Source organism: Apteryx rowi, unplaced genomic scaffold (genome assembly GCF_003343035.1).
Source record: "Apteryx rowi isolate R43461 unplaced genomic scaffold, aptRow1 scaffold_40, whole genome shotgun sequence".
NCBI lineage: Eukaryota > Metazoa > Chordata > Aves > Apterygiformes > Apterygidae > Apteryx > Apteryx rowi.
Window position 1 is genome coordinate 12,049 of NW_020450530.1, and position 17,946 is coordinate 29,994.

At 56.9% G+C, this 17,946-nt stretch overlaps 2 protein-coding genes and 3 gene segments (V, D, J or C); all 5 read right to left on the reverse strand.

The window, feature by feature from the left end:
- The window catches only part of LOC112970646, a 7,180-nt gene extending 2,838 nt beyond the window's left edge, over positions 1–4,342 (reverse strand). Inside the window, 1 exon segment of the V gene segment in view lies at positions 4,285–4,342. Within this exon segment, the coding sequence occupies positions 4,285–4,330 (46 nt within the window).
- Positions 4,343–5,037: 695 nt separating this feature from the next.
- On the reverse strand, positions 5,038–5,895 carry LOC112970647. The segment is given in 3 exon segments: positions 5,038–5,330; positions 5,562–5,574; positions 5,875–5,895. Coding segments are annotated over 3 exon segments (327 nt in total).
- A 140-nt stretch (positions 5,896–6,035) lies between these two features.
- On the reverse strand, positions 6,036–7,460 carry LOC112970565. The segment is given in 3 exon segments: positions 6,036–6,397; positions 6,935–7,251; positions 7,393–7,460. Coding segments are annotated over 3 exon segments (387 nt in total).
- Positions 7,461–8,157: 697 nt separating this feature from the next.
- On the reverse strand, positions 8,158–11,871 carry LOC112970643 (vacuolar protein sorting-associated protein 29-like). 2 transcript variants are annotated; one of them, XM_026075240.1, is made up of 4 exons: positions 11,861–11,871; positions 11,512–11,700; positions 10,705–10,940; positions 8,158–8,237 (listed from the first exon to the last, which is right to left on the reverse strand). In XM_026075240.1, the coding sequence occupies exons 1-4, from the start codon at positions 11,861–11,863 to the stop codon at positions 8,222–8,224; spliced, it is 444 nt and encodes a 147-aa protein (XP_025931025.1). In that variant the 5' UTR covers positions 11,864–11,871; the 3' UTR covers positions 8,158–8,221. The 2 variants fall into 2 exon arrangements, with proteins under 2 accessions (XP_025931025.1, XP_025931024.1); XM_026075239.1 differs by lacking the exon at positions 8,158–8,237 and adding an exon at positions 9,641–10,114.
- Positions 11,872–13,706: 1,835 nt separating this feature from the next.
- Positions 13,707–16,502, reverse strand: LOC112970642 (pre-B lymphocyte protein 3-like). Its single transcript, XM_026075238.1, is given in 3 exon segments — positions 13,707–14,361; positions 14,586–14,750; positions 14,753–16,502. Coding segments are annotated over 3 exon segments (579 nt in total). The 5' UTR covers positions 14,838–16,502; the 3' UTR covers positions 13,707–14,032.
- Between the last annotated feature and the right edge of the window lie 1,444 nt (positions 16,503–17,946).

Below are 17,946 nucleotides of genomic sequence, written 5' to 3' on the forward strand. Positions count from 1 at the left end.
GCCATGCTCCCAGAGAGGGACCCCAAGAACCATGCAGGGCCCCGGAGGGCTGGTCACCAGTGCTGTGACCAACACTGATGGCTCCTCCACTCACCACCACCCACAAAACAGCCCCTGGAAATGCAGCTCCCTCACATTAGTTATTGCTCAACAGCAACAAGGAACCAAACGTTCCCCAAGACCATCCACCACCAAACCATGGGGCATCTTGACCATGCTCAGCCCTGCTGTCCCTGTTACCACAGTAATACATAGCCTCATCCTCACCTTGCACACCAGTGATGGTTAATGTGCCCGTGGAGCCAGACTTGGAAYGGGAGAATYGCACAGGGATGCCCGAGGGTCTGTTGGTGTTACCATGTATCACAGTGACCAGGGCACTGCCTGGTTTCTGCTGGTACCAGCCAYACAAGCTGCTAGGCCTGGAGCCAGGTGACCTGGGGTGGTTTTTCTTGGGGACACAGACACTGAACACAGCTGAGACAGCACTGCCTGGACCAAGGAGAGGGAGAGGAGAGAGGGCAGAAAACACAGGGACAGGAAAGGGAGGGCATTCACAGATATGGCCATGCAGAGGGGACAGTAACCAGCATACACCCTGCAGCCATGGCCCTGCTTGACAAYGAGGGAGAAGGGCAGAAAACCTTCCTCTGGCTCTGGGGTTTGTGCCTCACTTCCTCAATGCTCAGTGTCCCCACAGCAGCATCACTGCTGCTGTCATAGCCACCACAGTAATACACAGCCTCATCCTTGGCTTGCACCACAGTGATGGTTAACGTGCCTGTGGAGCCAGACTTGGAACCGGAGTTCCAAGACCCTCAGGCATCCCTGCACTGGAGGGTCTCTTGTCATTTGCATATATCACAGTGACCAGGGCACTGCCAGGTTTCTGCTAGCATCAGGGTACACCATGGCTTTTGCTAACACAGCCAACAGCATCCCTGGCTGCATTAGAAGGAACATTGCCAGCAGGCTGAGAGAGGTGATCCTTCTCCCTCCTCTCAGCACTGGTGAAGTTACATCTGGAGCGCTGTGTCTAGGTCTGTGCCAAGAGATACCAGGCAGAGGGGGAAAGGCCCCTCCCGGCAGCACTTCCCTTTCCCCAGTGCTGCCCTACCCAAGGTGCTTGTGGCCCCAGGGAGGCCGATGGCCAGAGACAGGAGCAGGGCTGGACAGGGGCTGTACCCCTGCGGGCAGCACAAATGGGACATGCTGCAGCAGGGTATGTGCCCCACACAGGCTCCGTCTTACCAGCATATTTGCTGCTCCACAGTCAGATCGCAGCAGCAGTGGGGAATGAAGGCCACTGGCACTGCAGCAGGTTTGTGCCTCACTTTCTCGTTGCTTGCTGTCACCACGAGCCTGGCTAGCACTGATGTCCCAACAAGCACAGTAATAATCAGCCTCATCCTCAGCTTGCACCCCAGTGATGGTTACTGCTCTCGTGGAGGCAGATAAGGAACTGGAAAATCAGGCAGGGGTCTCTTATCATTCTGGTTTATCACAGCAACAGAGGCACTGCCARGTTTCTGTTGGAACCAGACATAGTTGYAGCWACCCCCAGAGCAGGTGATCTGGGCAGTTTGTCCTGGGGACAGGGACACTGAAGCTGGTGAAGTCAAACCAGTAGGCAAGCAAGGGGCTGAAGCAGGAGCTCTCCCTGCCCACCCGCAGAGCTCCTGGGGACTCGGCAAGGGCTGGCAAACCTGCACACACCAGCCACACGCACTAATGTCAGCTCTGATGCTGCAGCACTAGCCCAAAGGGGAAGCTCAGCCTGGGGGAGCAGAAACATGGCAAAACTCTTCCCAGGACACTCGGCACCCTCCAGCTTCACATACTGCCCCCAGCCACTGCCTCTGCCCCTCAAATGGGCTTCAGAGAGTGGAGATGAGCCCCACCATGGCTTTTCCAGCACCAGGACTCTGGCACCTGGGGCAGCCTAACAGCCCCCAGACAYGGGGTGAACAGGACAGGTCTAACAGGAGACTCCAGAGCTGGGGACATGGCCCTGCATGACTGAGAGGAAAGGGGACACAAAACCTGCCTCTTCCACCACTCCAGGGTTTGTGCCTCACTTCCCCATTGTTCTGGGGCACCAGGAGAGTACCACTACTGTCGTCACTGCTACCCCAGTAATAAGGAGCTTCATACTGGTCTYGGACCCCAGTGATGGTTAATGTGTTTGTGGAGCCAGATGAGGAACCGGAGAATCGTGCAGGGATGTTCGAGGGTCTCTTGTCATTGTAGTAAATCACAGTGACCAGGGCACTGCCAGGTTTCTGCTGGTACCAGCCATAGTAATTGTAGCTACTCCCAGAGCAGGTGATCCGGGCRGTTTCTCCTGGGGACACGGACACTGAGGCCGGCTGAGTCACTGCTGCCTGGACCAGGGAACCTGCAGAGAGAGAGGAGAGAGGACCACCAACTCCCTCTTAAACCCCTGCCTGTGGCACGGCCCCTCCATGCAAATCTGCCCCATGATCACTGCCAAAGCCTGCCCATGCCTCCCTCCCCACCACCCTCCCTGCTCCCAGCCCAGCTCCATCACATCTGTCACCTTGCCAAGGACACCCGGCTCCCCCCCAGCTCAGAGCCACTGCCTGATGGTGCCCCAACGCTGCCCAATGAGCATGTTGTTTCTCCTCCCCACTGCCCATGGGTGCTGYGCAGGGTCCATGACCCGTGACACAGGTCAGCTGCTGTGACCCAGAGCCAGGTTTCTGCTGGATCTGGTCCGGATAGCTGCAAGTGGTGACGGCTCTGTGCTTAGGCTGCAGGACAGAGCGACGATCCCGCTGGCTGTCACCAATGCCTATGCTCCAGGTTCCCCACCACCTGCAAGATGGCCCCTGGAAAAAGCAGTTCCTGTACATTAGTTATTGCTCAACAAGAGCACCCTGCATCATCCAATCTTCCTCATAGTCACCCACCACCACCCCATGGGGCACCTTGACCATGGTCAGCACTGCTGTCCCAGCCACCACAGTAATACTCAGTGTTCCCACAACAGCATCACTGCTGCAGTCATAGCCACGACAGTAATGAACAGCTTCACCTTGGCTTAGACCCCAGTTATGGTTAATGGTGCCTGTGGAACCAGAAGAGGAACTGGAGAATCATGTAGGGATGGCCGAGGGTTGCTGGTTGTTTGCATATATCAGTAAGAAAGGTACTGACAGGTTTCTGCTGGAACTTGCCACAGTCATCCTTATCCTGGAGTAGGTAATCTGCAGTTTCTATTGGAGACACAGACACCAAGTGCAACTCAGTGAGCCTTGCCTGGACCAAAGAACCCAGAGGGGGAGAGGGTAGAAAACACAGGGTCAGTGAGTGCCAGAGCAGCAAAGCTACCCCAGGCAGCAGGACAGGAACAGGACCCTGTGGCCACAGGACCCCATGTGACAGACAGACCAACAGCCCCACACACAGAACACTAGGACAGAGCTCCAAGGGCCCTGCAAGGAGAGTGGGAGCAGCAGCAACGGGGAACACCACAGCAGGAGGAGAAGGGACCTGTGGCAGGGGCACGCTTGGGGAGCAGAGTCCAGCACATCCCAGCACAGGGGCAGCTCCAGGGGGAGCAGGAGCAGGGGGCTACCAGCAGCAACAGGGAGCAGGGCTGGCAACAGGGTCACATGGTGCCTTTTGTGGGGACAGAGACAAGATGAGCCTGGGGTCCCAGGACAGGAAAGGCAGGACATTCACAGACATGGCCGTGCAGAGCGGACAGGAACCAGAATGCACCCCGCAGTCATGGCCCTGCTTGACTATGAGAAAGAAGGCAGAAAACCTTCTTCAACTTGTGGGTTTGCATCTCACTTCCCCATTGCTCAGCATCCCCCCAAGAGCAACACTGCTGCTGTCATAGCCACCACAGTAATACATAGCCTTGTCCCTGGCTTGCACCCCAGTGATGGTTAACGTGCCCGTGGAGCCAGACGTGGAACCAGAGAATCGTGCAGGGATGTTCGAGGGTCTGTTGGTATTTTCATATATCACAGTGACCAGGGCACCACCAGGTTTCTGTTGGTACCAGCCATAGTAGCTGTAGCCACTACCCCCAGAGCAGGTGATCCGGGCAGTTTCTCCTGGGGACACGGACACCGAGGCCGGCTGAGTCACTGCTGCCTGGACCAGGGAACCTGCAGAGGGAGAGGAGAGAGGGCAGAAAGCGGCAGGTCAGCGAGTGATGGAGCAGCAAAGCCCCCCCAGGCAGCGAGACCCCACGGGGCCCCCGTGCCCGCAGGCCCCAGACGGGGACACCCAGGCTGGCCAGGGCACCTGTGCCGTGGGCGAGCACCGCGAGGAGGAGAGGAGCCCAGGCCATGGCGCGATCCCACCAGCTCCCCATCCCCTTGCCAATGGGGCTGTGCTGCAAACCCCTGACTCCCTTTTAAAGTTCATCTAGAACACCCCTCAAGGTTAACAAATTAAGTTACATTAGGGTCAGACACTTCAGCTGCTGGTATCTCAGAAATCTGGCTTCCTAGGAAGTGTTAGCATTTAACTTTGGGGACAACACCAGGAGTCAGACTCAATTCGAGAACCTGCTGCAACTCAGCCCTCTAAAGGCTCAGAAATGGAGCACCTAACATACCAGTGCTGGGCAGTTGTATCCAGCACTTGGGCTAAATAAAGCCTTTTCAGTGCAAGCAGCCACATTTCTTGATCTGTGAGGAGACAGAGCTGGCCTCCTACATGACGCAGCTGTTCATGAGAGTGCTAAAAACATGGTGGTGGCTGGACACTAGGGGATGAACGTGCACATTTAAGGTAAGGCYGATGGGTTCTTGCTGCACTGGACAGTTGCAAGCTCCCTAGACCCATTTCACTCACTTCTCCAAAGCATTGTAGGCCCCTGTTGCTGATCCTGGGTTGATGTAGAATTTATTCTCATGTTCAAAGGCTTCAAATTTGTGCGTATGGCCCGAGATGAGAATGTCCACATCCAGCTGCCTCTGTAGCAAAGCCAGGTTGGCCAGGCCACCCACAGGGGGCCACCAAGCTGGCCACCACCACCCGCCTCCCCAGTGCTCAGATTCTCGACACGCCATCACTGCTGCCACAGTAATACACAGCCTCGTCCTCAGCTTGCACCCCAGTGATGGTTAATGTGGATGTGGAGCCAGACGTGGAACTGGAGAATCGTGCAGGGATGTTTGAGGGTCTCTTGTTGTCATCATAAATCACAGTGACCGGGGCACCACCAGGTTTCTGCTGGTACCAGCCATAACCATAGCTCCCGGAGCAGGTGATCCGGACGGTTTCTCCCAGGGACACGGACACCAAGGCTGGCTGCTGAGTCAGCGCTGCCTGGACCAGGGAACCTGCAGAGGGAGAGGAGAGAGGGCAGAAAACAGCAGGTCAGCAAGTGACAGGCTGGCCAGGGCACCCAAGCCATGGGTGAGCACTGCAAGGAGAGGGGCCCAGGCCATGGCATGATCCCACCAGCTTCGCATCCCCACCCCAATGGGACTGGGCAGCAGATCCCCAACTCCCTCTTCAACCCCCGCCTGCCCAGGACACAGCCCCTCCATGCAAATCTGCCCTGTGCTCACCACTGGCTCTACACTAAAAGTACCGCAGATCAAATATTTTGGGACAGAGCCAGGTTTCTTTCTGCTGGATCCAGTCTGGGTAGTTCCTGGTGGTGACCACCCTGTGCCCAGGCTGCAGGACAGGGCAATTTTCCTAAGAGGGATCACCAAGGCCAAGGGCTCCAGGCTCACCAGAACCTGTGAAAGAGCCCATTGAGAAGCCTTTCCCACACATTAGTTATCCCTCAACAACAGCACCCCAAGGCATCCAACCTTCCCCACCATCACTCCAGAGGGTGCACTTAGACTATGGCCAGCACTGCTTCCCTGCTACCACAGTAATACTCAGCGTCATTTTCAACTTGGAATCCAGGGATCCTTAACATCCTTGTGGAGTCAGAGGCAGTACTGGAGAGTCGCACAGGGATGCCTGAGGGTCTGTTGTTGTAGTAAATCACAGTGACAGGGGCAATTCCTGGTTTCTGCTGGTACCAGCCATAGTTGTTGTTAATCCCAGAGCAGAGGATGTGTGCATCTCACTTCCCCATCCCTCTTCATCTCCATAACAGCATCACTGCTGCTGTCATAGCCACCACAGTAATACACGGCCTCGTCCTCGGGTTGCACCCCAGTGATGGTTAACGTGGATGTGGAGCCAGACTCGGAACCGGAGAATCGTGCAGGGATGTTCGAGGGTCACTTGGTGTCTTCATATATCACAGTGACCAGGGCACCGCCAGGTTTCTGCTGGTACCAGCCATAGTTGCTACTACTCCCAGTGCAGGTGATCCGGGCGGTTTCTCCCGGGGACACAGACACCGAGGCCGGCTGAGTCACTGCTGCCTGGACCAGGGAACCTGCAGATGGAGAGGAGAGAGGGCAGAAAGCAGCAGGTCAGCGAGTGACGGAGCAGCAAAGTTCCCCCAAACAGCAGGACAGGAACAGGATCTGAACCCACAGGACCCCATGCGACAGACAGACCAACAGCCCCACACACAGAGCACAAGGACAGAGCTCCAAGGGCCCTGCAAGGAGAGCGGGAGCAGCAGCGACGGGGAACACCACAGCAGGAGGAGAAGGGACCTGCGGCAGGGGCACACTTGGGGAGCAGAGCCCAGCTCAGCACATCCCAGCACAGGGGCAGCTCCAGGTGGAGCAGGGGTCCACCAGCAGCAACAGGGAGCAGGGCTCATGCCTTTTGCAGGGACAGAAACAAGATGGGCACAGCCACAGAGTCACCTCCTAGAGCCCAGGGACTGGATAGGGGGGGACATTCACAGACATGGCCGTGCAGAGGGGACAGGAACCAGCATGTGCCCTGCAGCTATAGCCTTCCTTGACCACGAGGGAGAAGGGCAGAAAACCTTGCTCTGGCTCATGGATTTTTCTCTCACTTTCATAACCCTCTTCTTCATCACAACAGCATCACTGCTGCTGACATCTCCACCAGAGCAATAAACAGCCTCATCCTTAGCTTGCACCCCAGTGATGGTTAATGTGGCTGTGGAGCCAGACAAGGAACCGGAGAATCGTGCAGGGATGTTCGAGGGTCTCTTGTCATTTGTATATATCACAGTGACCGGGGCACCGCCAGGTTTCTGCTGGTACCAGCCATATCCATAGCTACCCCCAGAGCAGGTGATCCGGGCGGTTTCTCCTGGGGACACGGACACCGAGGCCGGCTGAGTCAGCGCTGCCTGGACCAGGGAACCTGCAGAGGGAGAGGAGAGAGGGCAGAAAGCAGCAGGTCAGCAAGTGATGGAGCAGCAAAGCCCCCCCCCAGGCAGCAGGATGCCATGGGGCCCCTGTGCCCGCAGGCCCCGGCCAGGGACACCCAGGCTGGCCAGGGCACCTGTGCCATGGGCGAGCACCGCGAAGAGGAGAAGAGCCCAGGCCATGGCGAGATCCCACCAGCTACGCGTCCCCACACTGATGGGGCTCTGCCGCGGACCCCTGACTCCCTCTTAAACCCCTGCCCGCCTGCGGCACAGCCCCTCCACACAAGTCTGCCCCACACTCATTGTCAAAGCCTGCCTGTACCTCCCTCCTCACTGTCCTCCCCACTCCCAGCCCTGCTCTGTCATATCTGCCACCTTGCCAAGGACACCCGGCTCCCCCCAGCTCAGAGCCACCACCTGATGGTGCCCCAATGCTGCCCAGTGTGCATGTTGCTTCCCCTCCCCCACTGCTCACGGGTGCTGTGCAGGGTCCATGACCCGTGACACAGTTCAGCTGCTGTGACCCAGAGCTAGGTTTCCCTTCGATCTAGCTTGGGTAGTTGCAGGTAGTGACAGCCCTGTGCTCAGGCTACAGGACAGAGTGACAGTCACACTGGCTGTCACCAACAGAGACATCACCTGCCTCACCACCACCTGCAACACAGCCCCCATGCTGCCCCAGCAGTTCCCACGTTGGTTATTGTTCAAAGGCACCCTGCATCACCCAACCTTCCCAACAACTACCCACCACCACCCAGCCAAGTACCTTGACCATGGTCAGTACTGCTGTCACTGCTACCACAGTAATACTCAGCCTCGTCCTCAGCTTGCACCCCAGTGATGGCTAACATGGCTGTAGAGCCAGAGGTAGACGCAGAGAATCGTGCAGGGATGCTTGAGGGTCTCTTGCTGTTTGCATATATCACAGTGACAAGGACACTGCCAGGTTTCTGCTGGTGCCAGCTATACCAGCTGCTTCCTGAGGAATATAGTTTGTCTGAGAGAAAGGAGAGGGGCCCAGGCCATGGTGCAATCCCACCAAGTCTGCATGCCCACACCGACAGGGCTGTGCCATGGACCTCAACTCCCTCTTAAATCCCTTCCCAGGCCTGGCACTTTTTCCTCCATGCAAGTCTGCCCCGCAATCACTGGCAGCTCCTATCCCAGTGCTCCCACTGCCCACTTCAGCCATGTGGGTAGTGAAGCAAAGAGTACAATGATCACACAGGGCAACCTCCTGCCTCTCTCGCTTTTTCTGCCATGATGCAGCAGCTCAGCACTGGGCTCAGCCAGGCCAACAGAGGGGAGATGGCATCCATCCTGTCCCTGCGCTGGAGGGCCCTGGGCCTCCCTGCCTGGGCACAGGTGTACACAGGGCAGGGGACAGCCTGCCTCTGCATGGGGACACCTGCCCTGGAGCAGCCCCACTCCAGGCTCTGCAGGGCATTTGCCTGGCACAAGGCAGCTGAGGGGGCATGCTTCTCCCCCCCCCCCACCCCCCCCAGCACCACTTGGCTCCAGCAGCAGGGCTCACAGCACTGAGCTCCAGCATATCCCCTGCCTCTCCCAGCCCAGCCTTGGCTCCAGTGATGAAGGAGCTCTGGATACCAGTGCCTGGACAACACAGGGCTGCAAGAATTGGGTTTCTGCCAAGTGCCACAAGACAGCAGTCATCTGGAACAAGACTTCTGGGGAAATGCACCTAATGCTTCTTTCATCAAAAAGAAAGCTCACCCAAGCCAGAGTCCTAAAACATCTCGTATGCTCTCAGGTCCTGTCGTGCTGAAGCATCTGCAGAAGCTGCCTTATTCCTCCCTATTCCAGCCTGTGACCATCCAGCCACTGGGCTGTACTGAGGACATGCCCGAGGCCATCCTGAGCCATGGTGAGTACTAATGTAAGGTCACACACGGAGCCACAATAAGGTAATGCAAACAAGCACTGCCTTACATGCTGACTGCCTGAGACATGCTCAGGGATCTTCCAAGGCCACAGCCCAGCATTGCTCCAGCAGCACAGCTGCTCCCTGCCCACACTCACTTGCTCATCAGCAGCACACAGGCAGAAGCACACAGGCCTCTGCTAGCTCTCACTCCAGGCTGCAGCAGGAAGGCAAACGCCCAGCCTGCTCAGCTCTACAGCACTGTACACCACACACAGCTTTCCACAGCACTGTGCCCAGACCTGCCTCTGCCCTTCAGGGCCCTTTCTAGGCAGGGGTCACTCGGGTCTGCCAGAGCAGCTGCAGTCCTTGGGCACCTCTCACTGACAAACTCAGCAAGGTTGAGAGCCACGCCTCAGGAAGCTGCCAGGAGCTTCTCTTCACACCACCACACTGGATCCCAGCCGCCCTTCTCATTCCAAGAAACATAATGCAAAGGATCCAGACACATGAAGAGAGCGGTTTATTCTAGGTTAGTTTTACACAAACACTTCAATCCTAAGCTACCACCACCTGTGACACCTTGAGGCCAGCAATGCAGCAGCTCCTTCTTAGACACACCTTATTTCCCACAAGCTCTTTGCTGCTCCTCAGCAGCTCCCCATGCTTCAAGGTGTGCTTGTAAACCAGGACCAAACCTGTTTACAAGTTCACAAGCAACAGTTGGAGCRTCGTGCCCGATTTACAGTCCAAGGTGCTGCTGCAGCACCCCCTCGTGGCCTCCACCCAGTTAGACTGGAGTGGAAAGAGAGACAACAAGAAGGGGTGAGAAGCCATAAGTGGATACAAATATGCTTCAGGACTTTGTGAACTCAATTCTTTCCACTTTCACATCCTCCTCAATTAGTTGATATACATAAGTCACAACTGTGGATGCCTGGATATCCATCAGTACAAAAGAAGGGGTGATATTTCTGGAAAGAAAAGATAATTTGTCAAACTTTTGTAGTTTATGCTTCTAAGAATGCATTTTCAGTATAATACATTTGACTGGCAAGTGCTGCAGCAAAAGGAAAAACACTGGACTTCAGAGGCAGTGACAACAGCATCTCAAATAGATTTGAAGCTAGTCTAGAAGAGCCCTCAAGGCTAGCACCCTAAAGCCACATTGGGGCCAGATGCTTCAGCTTGCTAGTGCCTCAGAAAGTCTGGCTTCTAGAAAGCATTGGCATATAACTATGAGGTAGCCACCAGGAGTCAGACTCAATTCAAGAACCTGCTGCAGCTCAGCCCCCTAAAGGCTCAAAAAGGAGCACCTAATATACCAGTGCTGGGCAGTTGTATCCAGCACTTGGGCTAAATAAAGCCTTTTCAGTGCAAGCAGCCGCATTTCTTGATCTGTGAAGAGACAGAGCTGGCCTCCTACATGACGCAGCTGTTCATGAGAGTGCTAAAAACATGGTGGTGGCTGGACACTAGGGGATGAACGTGCACATTTAAGGTAAGGCYGATGGGTTCTTGCTGCACTGGACAGTTGCAAGCTCCCTAGACCCATTTCACTCACTTCTCCAAAGCATTGTAGGCCCCTGTTGCTGATCCTGGGTTGATGTAGAATTTATTCTCATGTTCAAAGGCTTCAAATTTGTGCGTATGGCCYGAGATGAGAATGTCCACATCCAGCTGCCTCTGTAGCAAAGCCAGGCTGGCCACRTCACCCCAGGGAATAACTTGATGGCCGTGAATCAAACCAATTCTGAACTGCCCAACGGTTACAACCTTCTCTTCGGGATAATTCACACTCTGAGAACGAGACCACACACAGGTTATACACACACCAAAGAGTCCTCATCTGTGAGATTCAGGTCTATGCATTCCATGCACATGAACACATTTAGCRCACAGTTTCTCCTTCAAAGCATACAAGACACTGGATGCACGCACCATACCCCAGCAAGAGCAACTACGCTGTAAAGAACTGGGATTTTGCACCAGACTGGAACCCCACAGAGTCTCGTAGCTTCAAGACTACCCTACAGTAAGTAAACACTCACACAAGCCCCAATTCCTGCCACCACAAAGCAAGCTGGGGAACCCCGACAGCCTCRTGTCAATCCTGAGGAGACTTAGGCTTGAGTTCACGTGAATGAAGTGACATGTAACTACAYCCCTCAGCCAACCCCCCCCGTATCACAAACGCAACAAGAAGCATCTGAAGCGTCATTTGGATTGCTCAGGCTCACTCATGATACTCCCCATGCCCATGAGTTACAGTTCAGAAATTACTAACACTGAGGGACTCTCCAGGTTCCAGCAAGACAACCATAGCATGCAACTTGGTGGACACAGGAATTTACAGCAGTGACCACTTTACCTCAGAGTCCCCCCTAACAACATGAATATCTGCAGCCAGAGTCCGGAGATAGTCATAGCTCTCCTCAGTGCAGAGGTTTCCCGTACATAGGATGTGCTGAATCTTTCCTGGAACCAGCAACTTCTTGAACTTCACCGGCAGACCGCTGCTTCGGTGCGGGATGTGCAGGTCCCCTAATACTAACACTAACTTCTCACAGGGCAGGAAGGAAAAGGGAACGTTAAGGCAGATTACTTCAACAGAATGGCACAGAGACTCTCAGCAGCAAACCGCGACAGGCCGCCCCAGCAAGGGGTCAAGCAGCCTCCCCACACGGAGGGCCCGGGGCCGCCCCCGGCCGGCCGCTCACCATCCCGCCCCGCCACACGGCTCCGCTCACGCCCGTTGCTCCCCGACGCCGGCTGAGGTAACCAGGAAGTGATGCCCCGCTCTGTTTTCTAGTCCGGCTCAAGCCAATCGCGGCGCCGCTAGCGCCCCACGTGACGGCCGCCCCGCCCGAGGGCGCTAACGGCCGCCGCGGCTCGCACGCCCGGCGGCGCTGGGCATGCGCAGTGCGGGGCGGCGGCCGGTGCACTGCCCGCGCGCGGCGCCGGCCGTGGTGTGAAAAATGTTTGGCGCCTTTTTTTTTTCTCGCCGGGTTTTCGCGAAATCCGTGAGAATTTTCTGCGAAAACACGTTATCTTTCTATGTGAAAACGTCCATTTAACAGCCCAGAGATGTCTGCGTGATCAAGCACATCCTTTTCCACGCAGAAGCTGTGGGGAGACGTTGGGGGCTGAGGAGACATTGGGGTGTGGGGAGGCGGGGTGAGGGGAGACGTCGGGGTGTGGGGAGACGGTGGTGGCTGTGAGGAGGCTTTGAGAGTGCGGGGCGGTGTTTGGGCACAGGCAGACCTCAGGGTGTGGGGAGACACCGGGGCGCAGGGTGCCGCAGCCGCTCCAGCCCTCCGACAGGCACAGCCGTCTCCTTCCCAGGTGTCCCCGGCAGGTGCTAAAGGATCATCCACCCAGCAGGACCAGGAGGGACCCAGCAAATCTCACCAGGCGTCCATGTACTCAGCGTCTGAGATTCCCCCACCTGAGCTGTGGGCGAGCACCGCGAGGAGGAGAGGGTCCCCACACCGACGGGGCTGTGCTGTGGACCCCCGACTCCCTCTTAAACCCACACCTGCCCAAGACGTGGCCCCTCCATGCAAATCTGCCCTGTCTTCTTTCCCCTAAAGTCCATCCCAAGAAGAGACCTGCCATGCACATAACGGGGAGATCAACCCCAGCACAGAAACACGGTCAGGGGGCAGCACAAGGTACAAAGACACAGATCCCGCCCCATTCCTCACCTGTAGCCCAGCACCCCTCAGCTTCCAGGTGCCATCCTAGGCCCTCGCTGTGGATGAGGGTCTGTTGGGGTCCATCAGCCCCCTTGGCCTATGGAAGGCCACCAAGGCCAACACAAGGATGTCCCAGTGGAGCTCCCAGCACCCCAGGCCTGCCAGCACGGGCAGCCGTACCAGCCCCAGCGCTCTCCCACATGGGCCCTGGACTGAGCAGATGAGCAGGGGCTTCCCAGCCTCCCATGGCCCCTGCGGGGAGGTTTTCATCAGGGCGCTTCCCTTGCACAGCATTACATTGGCCTCAACCCCAGGCCCTTCCCCACGTGGCCCCTCCAGCACAGCTTCACACCAACTCCCCAGTGCCGTGCCTGGGGCGGCTGGCCCTGCCATGTCCTCATGGCCATTCCCTGGCCATGGCTCCCTCTGAGCTAGGTCTATATCAGACCCCATGGGAACATGGGACCAGGCAGGGGGATTTTGTCTGACTTCCCCTTATGGGAAAAGCACTGTGCTGCAGACTGCCAGTCCACAGGCATTGCAGATCGGTATCTGTGGAGGAGTTCTCCAGCCCTCCAGGGAACACCAGCTCTGCCAGGGCCTGGAATGGGCAATGGAGCTGCAGCAACCACAGCTCCAGCAGGGCCTGGGATATCCCCCACCAAATTCAACACCATAGCGCCTTTGCTTCAACACTCTTAACTCAGGTAACTCTGGGCACCGTGGCAGCCCCACAAATACAGAGCGCAATGCCTGAGAGGTTCTTCTTGACTCCGCATACATGACACCAGTCGTGTGGCTAAGGATTAACCTTTATTATCAGCAGGGCCAAACTGTGGAGAAGCCCTAGCCAGGATCAAGGCCCTGTTGTGCCGAGTGCTGTAAGAGCCTGCAGCAGAGCTCTCCCCCCGCCCACCGTGGGGAGGACATCTCCACTCCCGTGCATTCCTGGACTGAGGACTGGCAGGTCTCTCTCACACTGTATCAGGGCTGCCTAATGCTCCACAGGGGATCTTGGGTTGAAGAGGATGTTGCTACACCTCACAGCCTATGAGCACAACGGGCACGGTGCTGGTGGGCTCGCTCAAGCATGCAGGAGACTCTTTTTCCATTCCTTCTAGGGCTGCCGTTCTGCCTGTGAAGGGGTCAGCATGGGGTCGCAAGGGAAAGGTAGACGGCTCTGGTTCCCCATTTCTACAACCAGCTGATGGAGCGCGACAGTGCGCAGTAATAGTTGCCGTTGTCTTCATCCTGGACAGCCTCAATAATAAGGATACAGGCATTGCTGGCGAGGTCTTTAGTAGCAGAGAAGCGATTGGGAATCTCAGGGGGCTTGTGCTTGTCCCGCTCCGACTTGTAATAGAGCAGATACCTCAGGGAGTGCCCCGGGCGCTGCTGGTACCAGGAGATGCCGAACTTGCTGATATTGTACTGGGGATTCAGGGTGCAGGACAGCCGAGCGGTCTGCCCTGGCAGCACTAACACGGCGGCTGGCTGGGTCAGCACAGGCTGAGCCCTGGAAGCTGCACAAACCAAGAACACAGTTACCGCCAGGCTGAGCCACCTCCCCCTGCCCCAAAACATCCTGCTACCCACCCGCCCATGAACCCATCCTCCATCCTGCTCCTCACACAGCCCTGAGCAAACCACTCCACTCGGCCCAGCAGCCCCATGTCCGGCTCAGTCCTGCCCGCCGCCCCACAGCGCCTCCCCCGAACAGCAGCTAGCTCAGCCATGTCGGCCTTACCCGTCACGACCATCCCCGCCAGGAGCAGGACTGCGAAGACCAGGGCCATGGCAGGGGCCAGGGAGGGAAGCAGAGGAAGAGATGCTGTTTTGGAGACAGGCTGCAGTCCCGCGCAGACCCGAACTGCTGTGCCGCCAGCGYGCGGCGAGGGTATGTAAATGACACCGGGGACTCTCGCTCCCTGTGTCGCTCTGTTTGCTGCAGTTGGGCTTCAGGGAGGGGGCTTGAGTCAATGGGGCGCGAACTGAGCATCGCAGCCCAGCGCCCACCTTCACTGCAGGCTGGGCCATTTCTTCCAGGTGCCTCGCTGCATGCACAGCCTGCCCCACCGCCCTCTGCCCAGGGCCCCTAGGGTATGGCTTGGGGGCACTACTGACCCATCTCCTCTCTGATGAGGTGAGAAGAGAGGTTTTCCTGTGGTCTTAAACTTAGTGGTTTTGCCTCAGTCCCTCTGCCACTGGGTGTGCAGTAAAAGAGACCAGGAGACCAGGAGCCTTAGCTGCCCCGCACCAAAAAGCTGAGACTTGCCCTTGCGGTACGAGCAAGCTGGCAGCCAGCTGGCTCAGGGTCATGTGAGAGTCCCAGGGAGGCCACAGGCAGCAAGATCCCCTCAGAAACATTGATCCAGACACCCACCCTTGCATTGCAGCCAGCTGGGCACACCTGCGTTTCAGTGCCCACCTTTGCAAAGCAGGAGAAGCAGTCAAGGTGTCAGGAGAGGCCTCGCTCCCACTGTGCTGAAAAATGCTACCTTGGGAGGGCCGTAGAACAAACCCCCTTCCTCAGCAAAACAGATCCCAGCAAGGGTGCTCTGCAGCCAAACAGGGAGCATGAAAGCCAGGACATGCCAGAGTCCCCCCAGGCAGCTGTCTCATCAGAGAAGCAACATAAGGCGAGTTACTGGTCCCTTCTCTATGCAGCTCCACTGCTGTGGTGAGACCAGCCCCGTGACCTGGGCCCAGGCTCAGGCCAGGAGCTGCCAATGGCATTGGGAACACTGCCACTTTACTGTAGCCACCTCAAAAATAGCACCCACGGGCGAACACATGGGAGTCCCTGCCGGATATGCCCACCAGAAGGCAGTTCCCAAGGGACGCAGTGCAGGGAGACGTGGCCACAGCACAGCTGGTGCCTCGTGCAGAAAGACAGCAGACCGTTAAAGCAAAAGACTGTCAGATTCACAGACTGTAAAAACCCTCCTGCATGCATGCCATCACTGTCCCCCAGAACAGCCCAGAGATGCCACAGTATGCAGCCGTCTGAGGTCGAGCACCAACCTCCCTCCAGGCCATGCATCCTCTTGATACATCCCTGCATCCCCCAGCCATGAGCACGTGCCGGTCCCTTGCAGCAGGGCTTGGCCATGCTACAGGATCCATACCCAGTCGATACCTCCTGCCCTCCACAGACAGGCTCAGCCCCTCGTGATGCTGCCCCATTCCCATCCAGAAACAGCCCTTTCCTTCTCCGCCACAATGCCTGGTACTGGTCCCGGGGTGCAGTTGCCATCCTGAGACCTCCAAGCCACCAAAGATGTTTGCATGTGATCCCTGACACAACTGTCCCCAGGCATGCGCTGGGCTTCAGGGGAAACAAAGCCGTGCGCTCTATCCTTCGCCCAAGACAGGGCCATGCCTGGTTAGACCACCCCAGCACAGGCAGCTCCTGAAGAGGAAGCACTAGTGTTGCCAGAGGATGAGATGCAGCAAGTGGGGCGCTTGCTCTGCTGTGATACGCTGCAGTGCTCTGAACAAGGGCTCGTGCGCCCAATGGCTCATCTATTTTTTCCCCTTTCTTTAACAGTTGGTCTAACAAAAGCACTTCTCCCCACGCAGCCTTGCCCAATTTACTGTGACATGGCCTCCCTTGGGAATAGAGAGACCAAAAAGCAGTGATGGGGGCTAATCAGAGCAGCCTATAATGCAAATGCCGCCGAGCAGGACCTGTGCATGCAGTACCAGGAGGTTAAGAGGTGCTGATGCTACTGTACAACACCTTGCACAGCTGGGTTTTGGGAGCTGCTGGAGTATGTGAGGATGGCAAGGGTTGTCATACGTCTGCCAGGGAGACATGGAGTATATGTGTCACACAATCCCTGCACACGCAGTAAATCCCAGCTTCCCCTTCCCACTTGTGCAAGGAGCAGACCCTCAGGCACCTTTGAAAGCACAAGACAAGACATGGCACCTCCAGCAACGGCCTGCAGCCTTGCTTTGGGGCGGCTTGCAATCACCAGGGGAAACTGGCTCCTGCCGGCAAAGGAAGGACTCAGAGGGGCTGTGGGCAGGATGGCAGGGGTGCCCAGTGCACAGGGCCCACCTGGCTGCCCTGGCACCAGGGAAGTGGCAGGGTGCCCGCAGAGGCTGGCCGGACACACCAGGCTCCTCTTGCCTCTTGGGAAGGTGGGTGTTGGAGGCCAGCCACGGGAGCGGCCCTGCTAGCCTGGGCCTGCCCTTACAGGACGATGGCCCAACTGGCACCAGTGCCTGGCCCAGCTCTTTACAAAAGTGCTCCCAGAAGCCAGCGATGCAGCAAGAGCCAGGCTGGAGGCAGGAGCTGGTTGTAGTGCCGCAGCCTCACTCTGGGTCAGGAAGGGATTTGCTGTCTTTCCTCTGCTGGAGCTTGCGGCGTGCTGCACAGGCCGTGGGAGGAGGGACAACGCTGCAGAGGAGAGCCTGGCATTTGGGCGCCTGCACGATGCTCTGCTGGGACCACCCGAGGCATCTGGGCAAACCGGACATGTGCGACTTAAGTATACAGTGGGCAGCGCAGACCATGTGAGGCCGGCTCCAAAGCCCGTTCAAGGCAGGGGCTTTCTGGATGCAGCCCACAAGGAATAGAAATACGTAACAACAGGAATATGGGCTGTCCCAAAACAGAGCAGCGAGCTCATCTGTTGGGGCAYAGAGGCAGCCTGGCTGCCTGTGGCACTCTGCTGTATCCAGCACAAGACTAGTGATCACCAGAAAGAGGAGCTCTGGGTGGGAAAGGAAATTGAGGGCCCTTCCCACAAACCTACACATACAAACTCAGCAGAAATATCTCCTTACGCAAAACCAGCACAACCATCTCAGTGTGACCGCAGAGAGGTTTGATCAAGGAAACCGAGGTCATGACAGTGCAAGCTGGTTTTGGAAGACCTTCACTTCTCCCCTGTGCCAACGTTGGCTGCGCCTGCAGGAGCTGGCGCTGCAGCACCAGCAGCCACCCAGGAGACCCCAGCACTGGCAAGGCCAGTGAAAATTAGTGCTTTGCTCTCTGCTTTGCAGTTTTGTGCTTTAAGGGGGAAGCAATAGGGACAGAGACATAGCACACCTCTGCCTGCACGTGCTCCTGGTTCTGGGACAGGAAAGCCCACCCT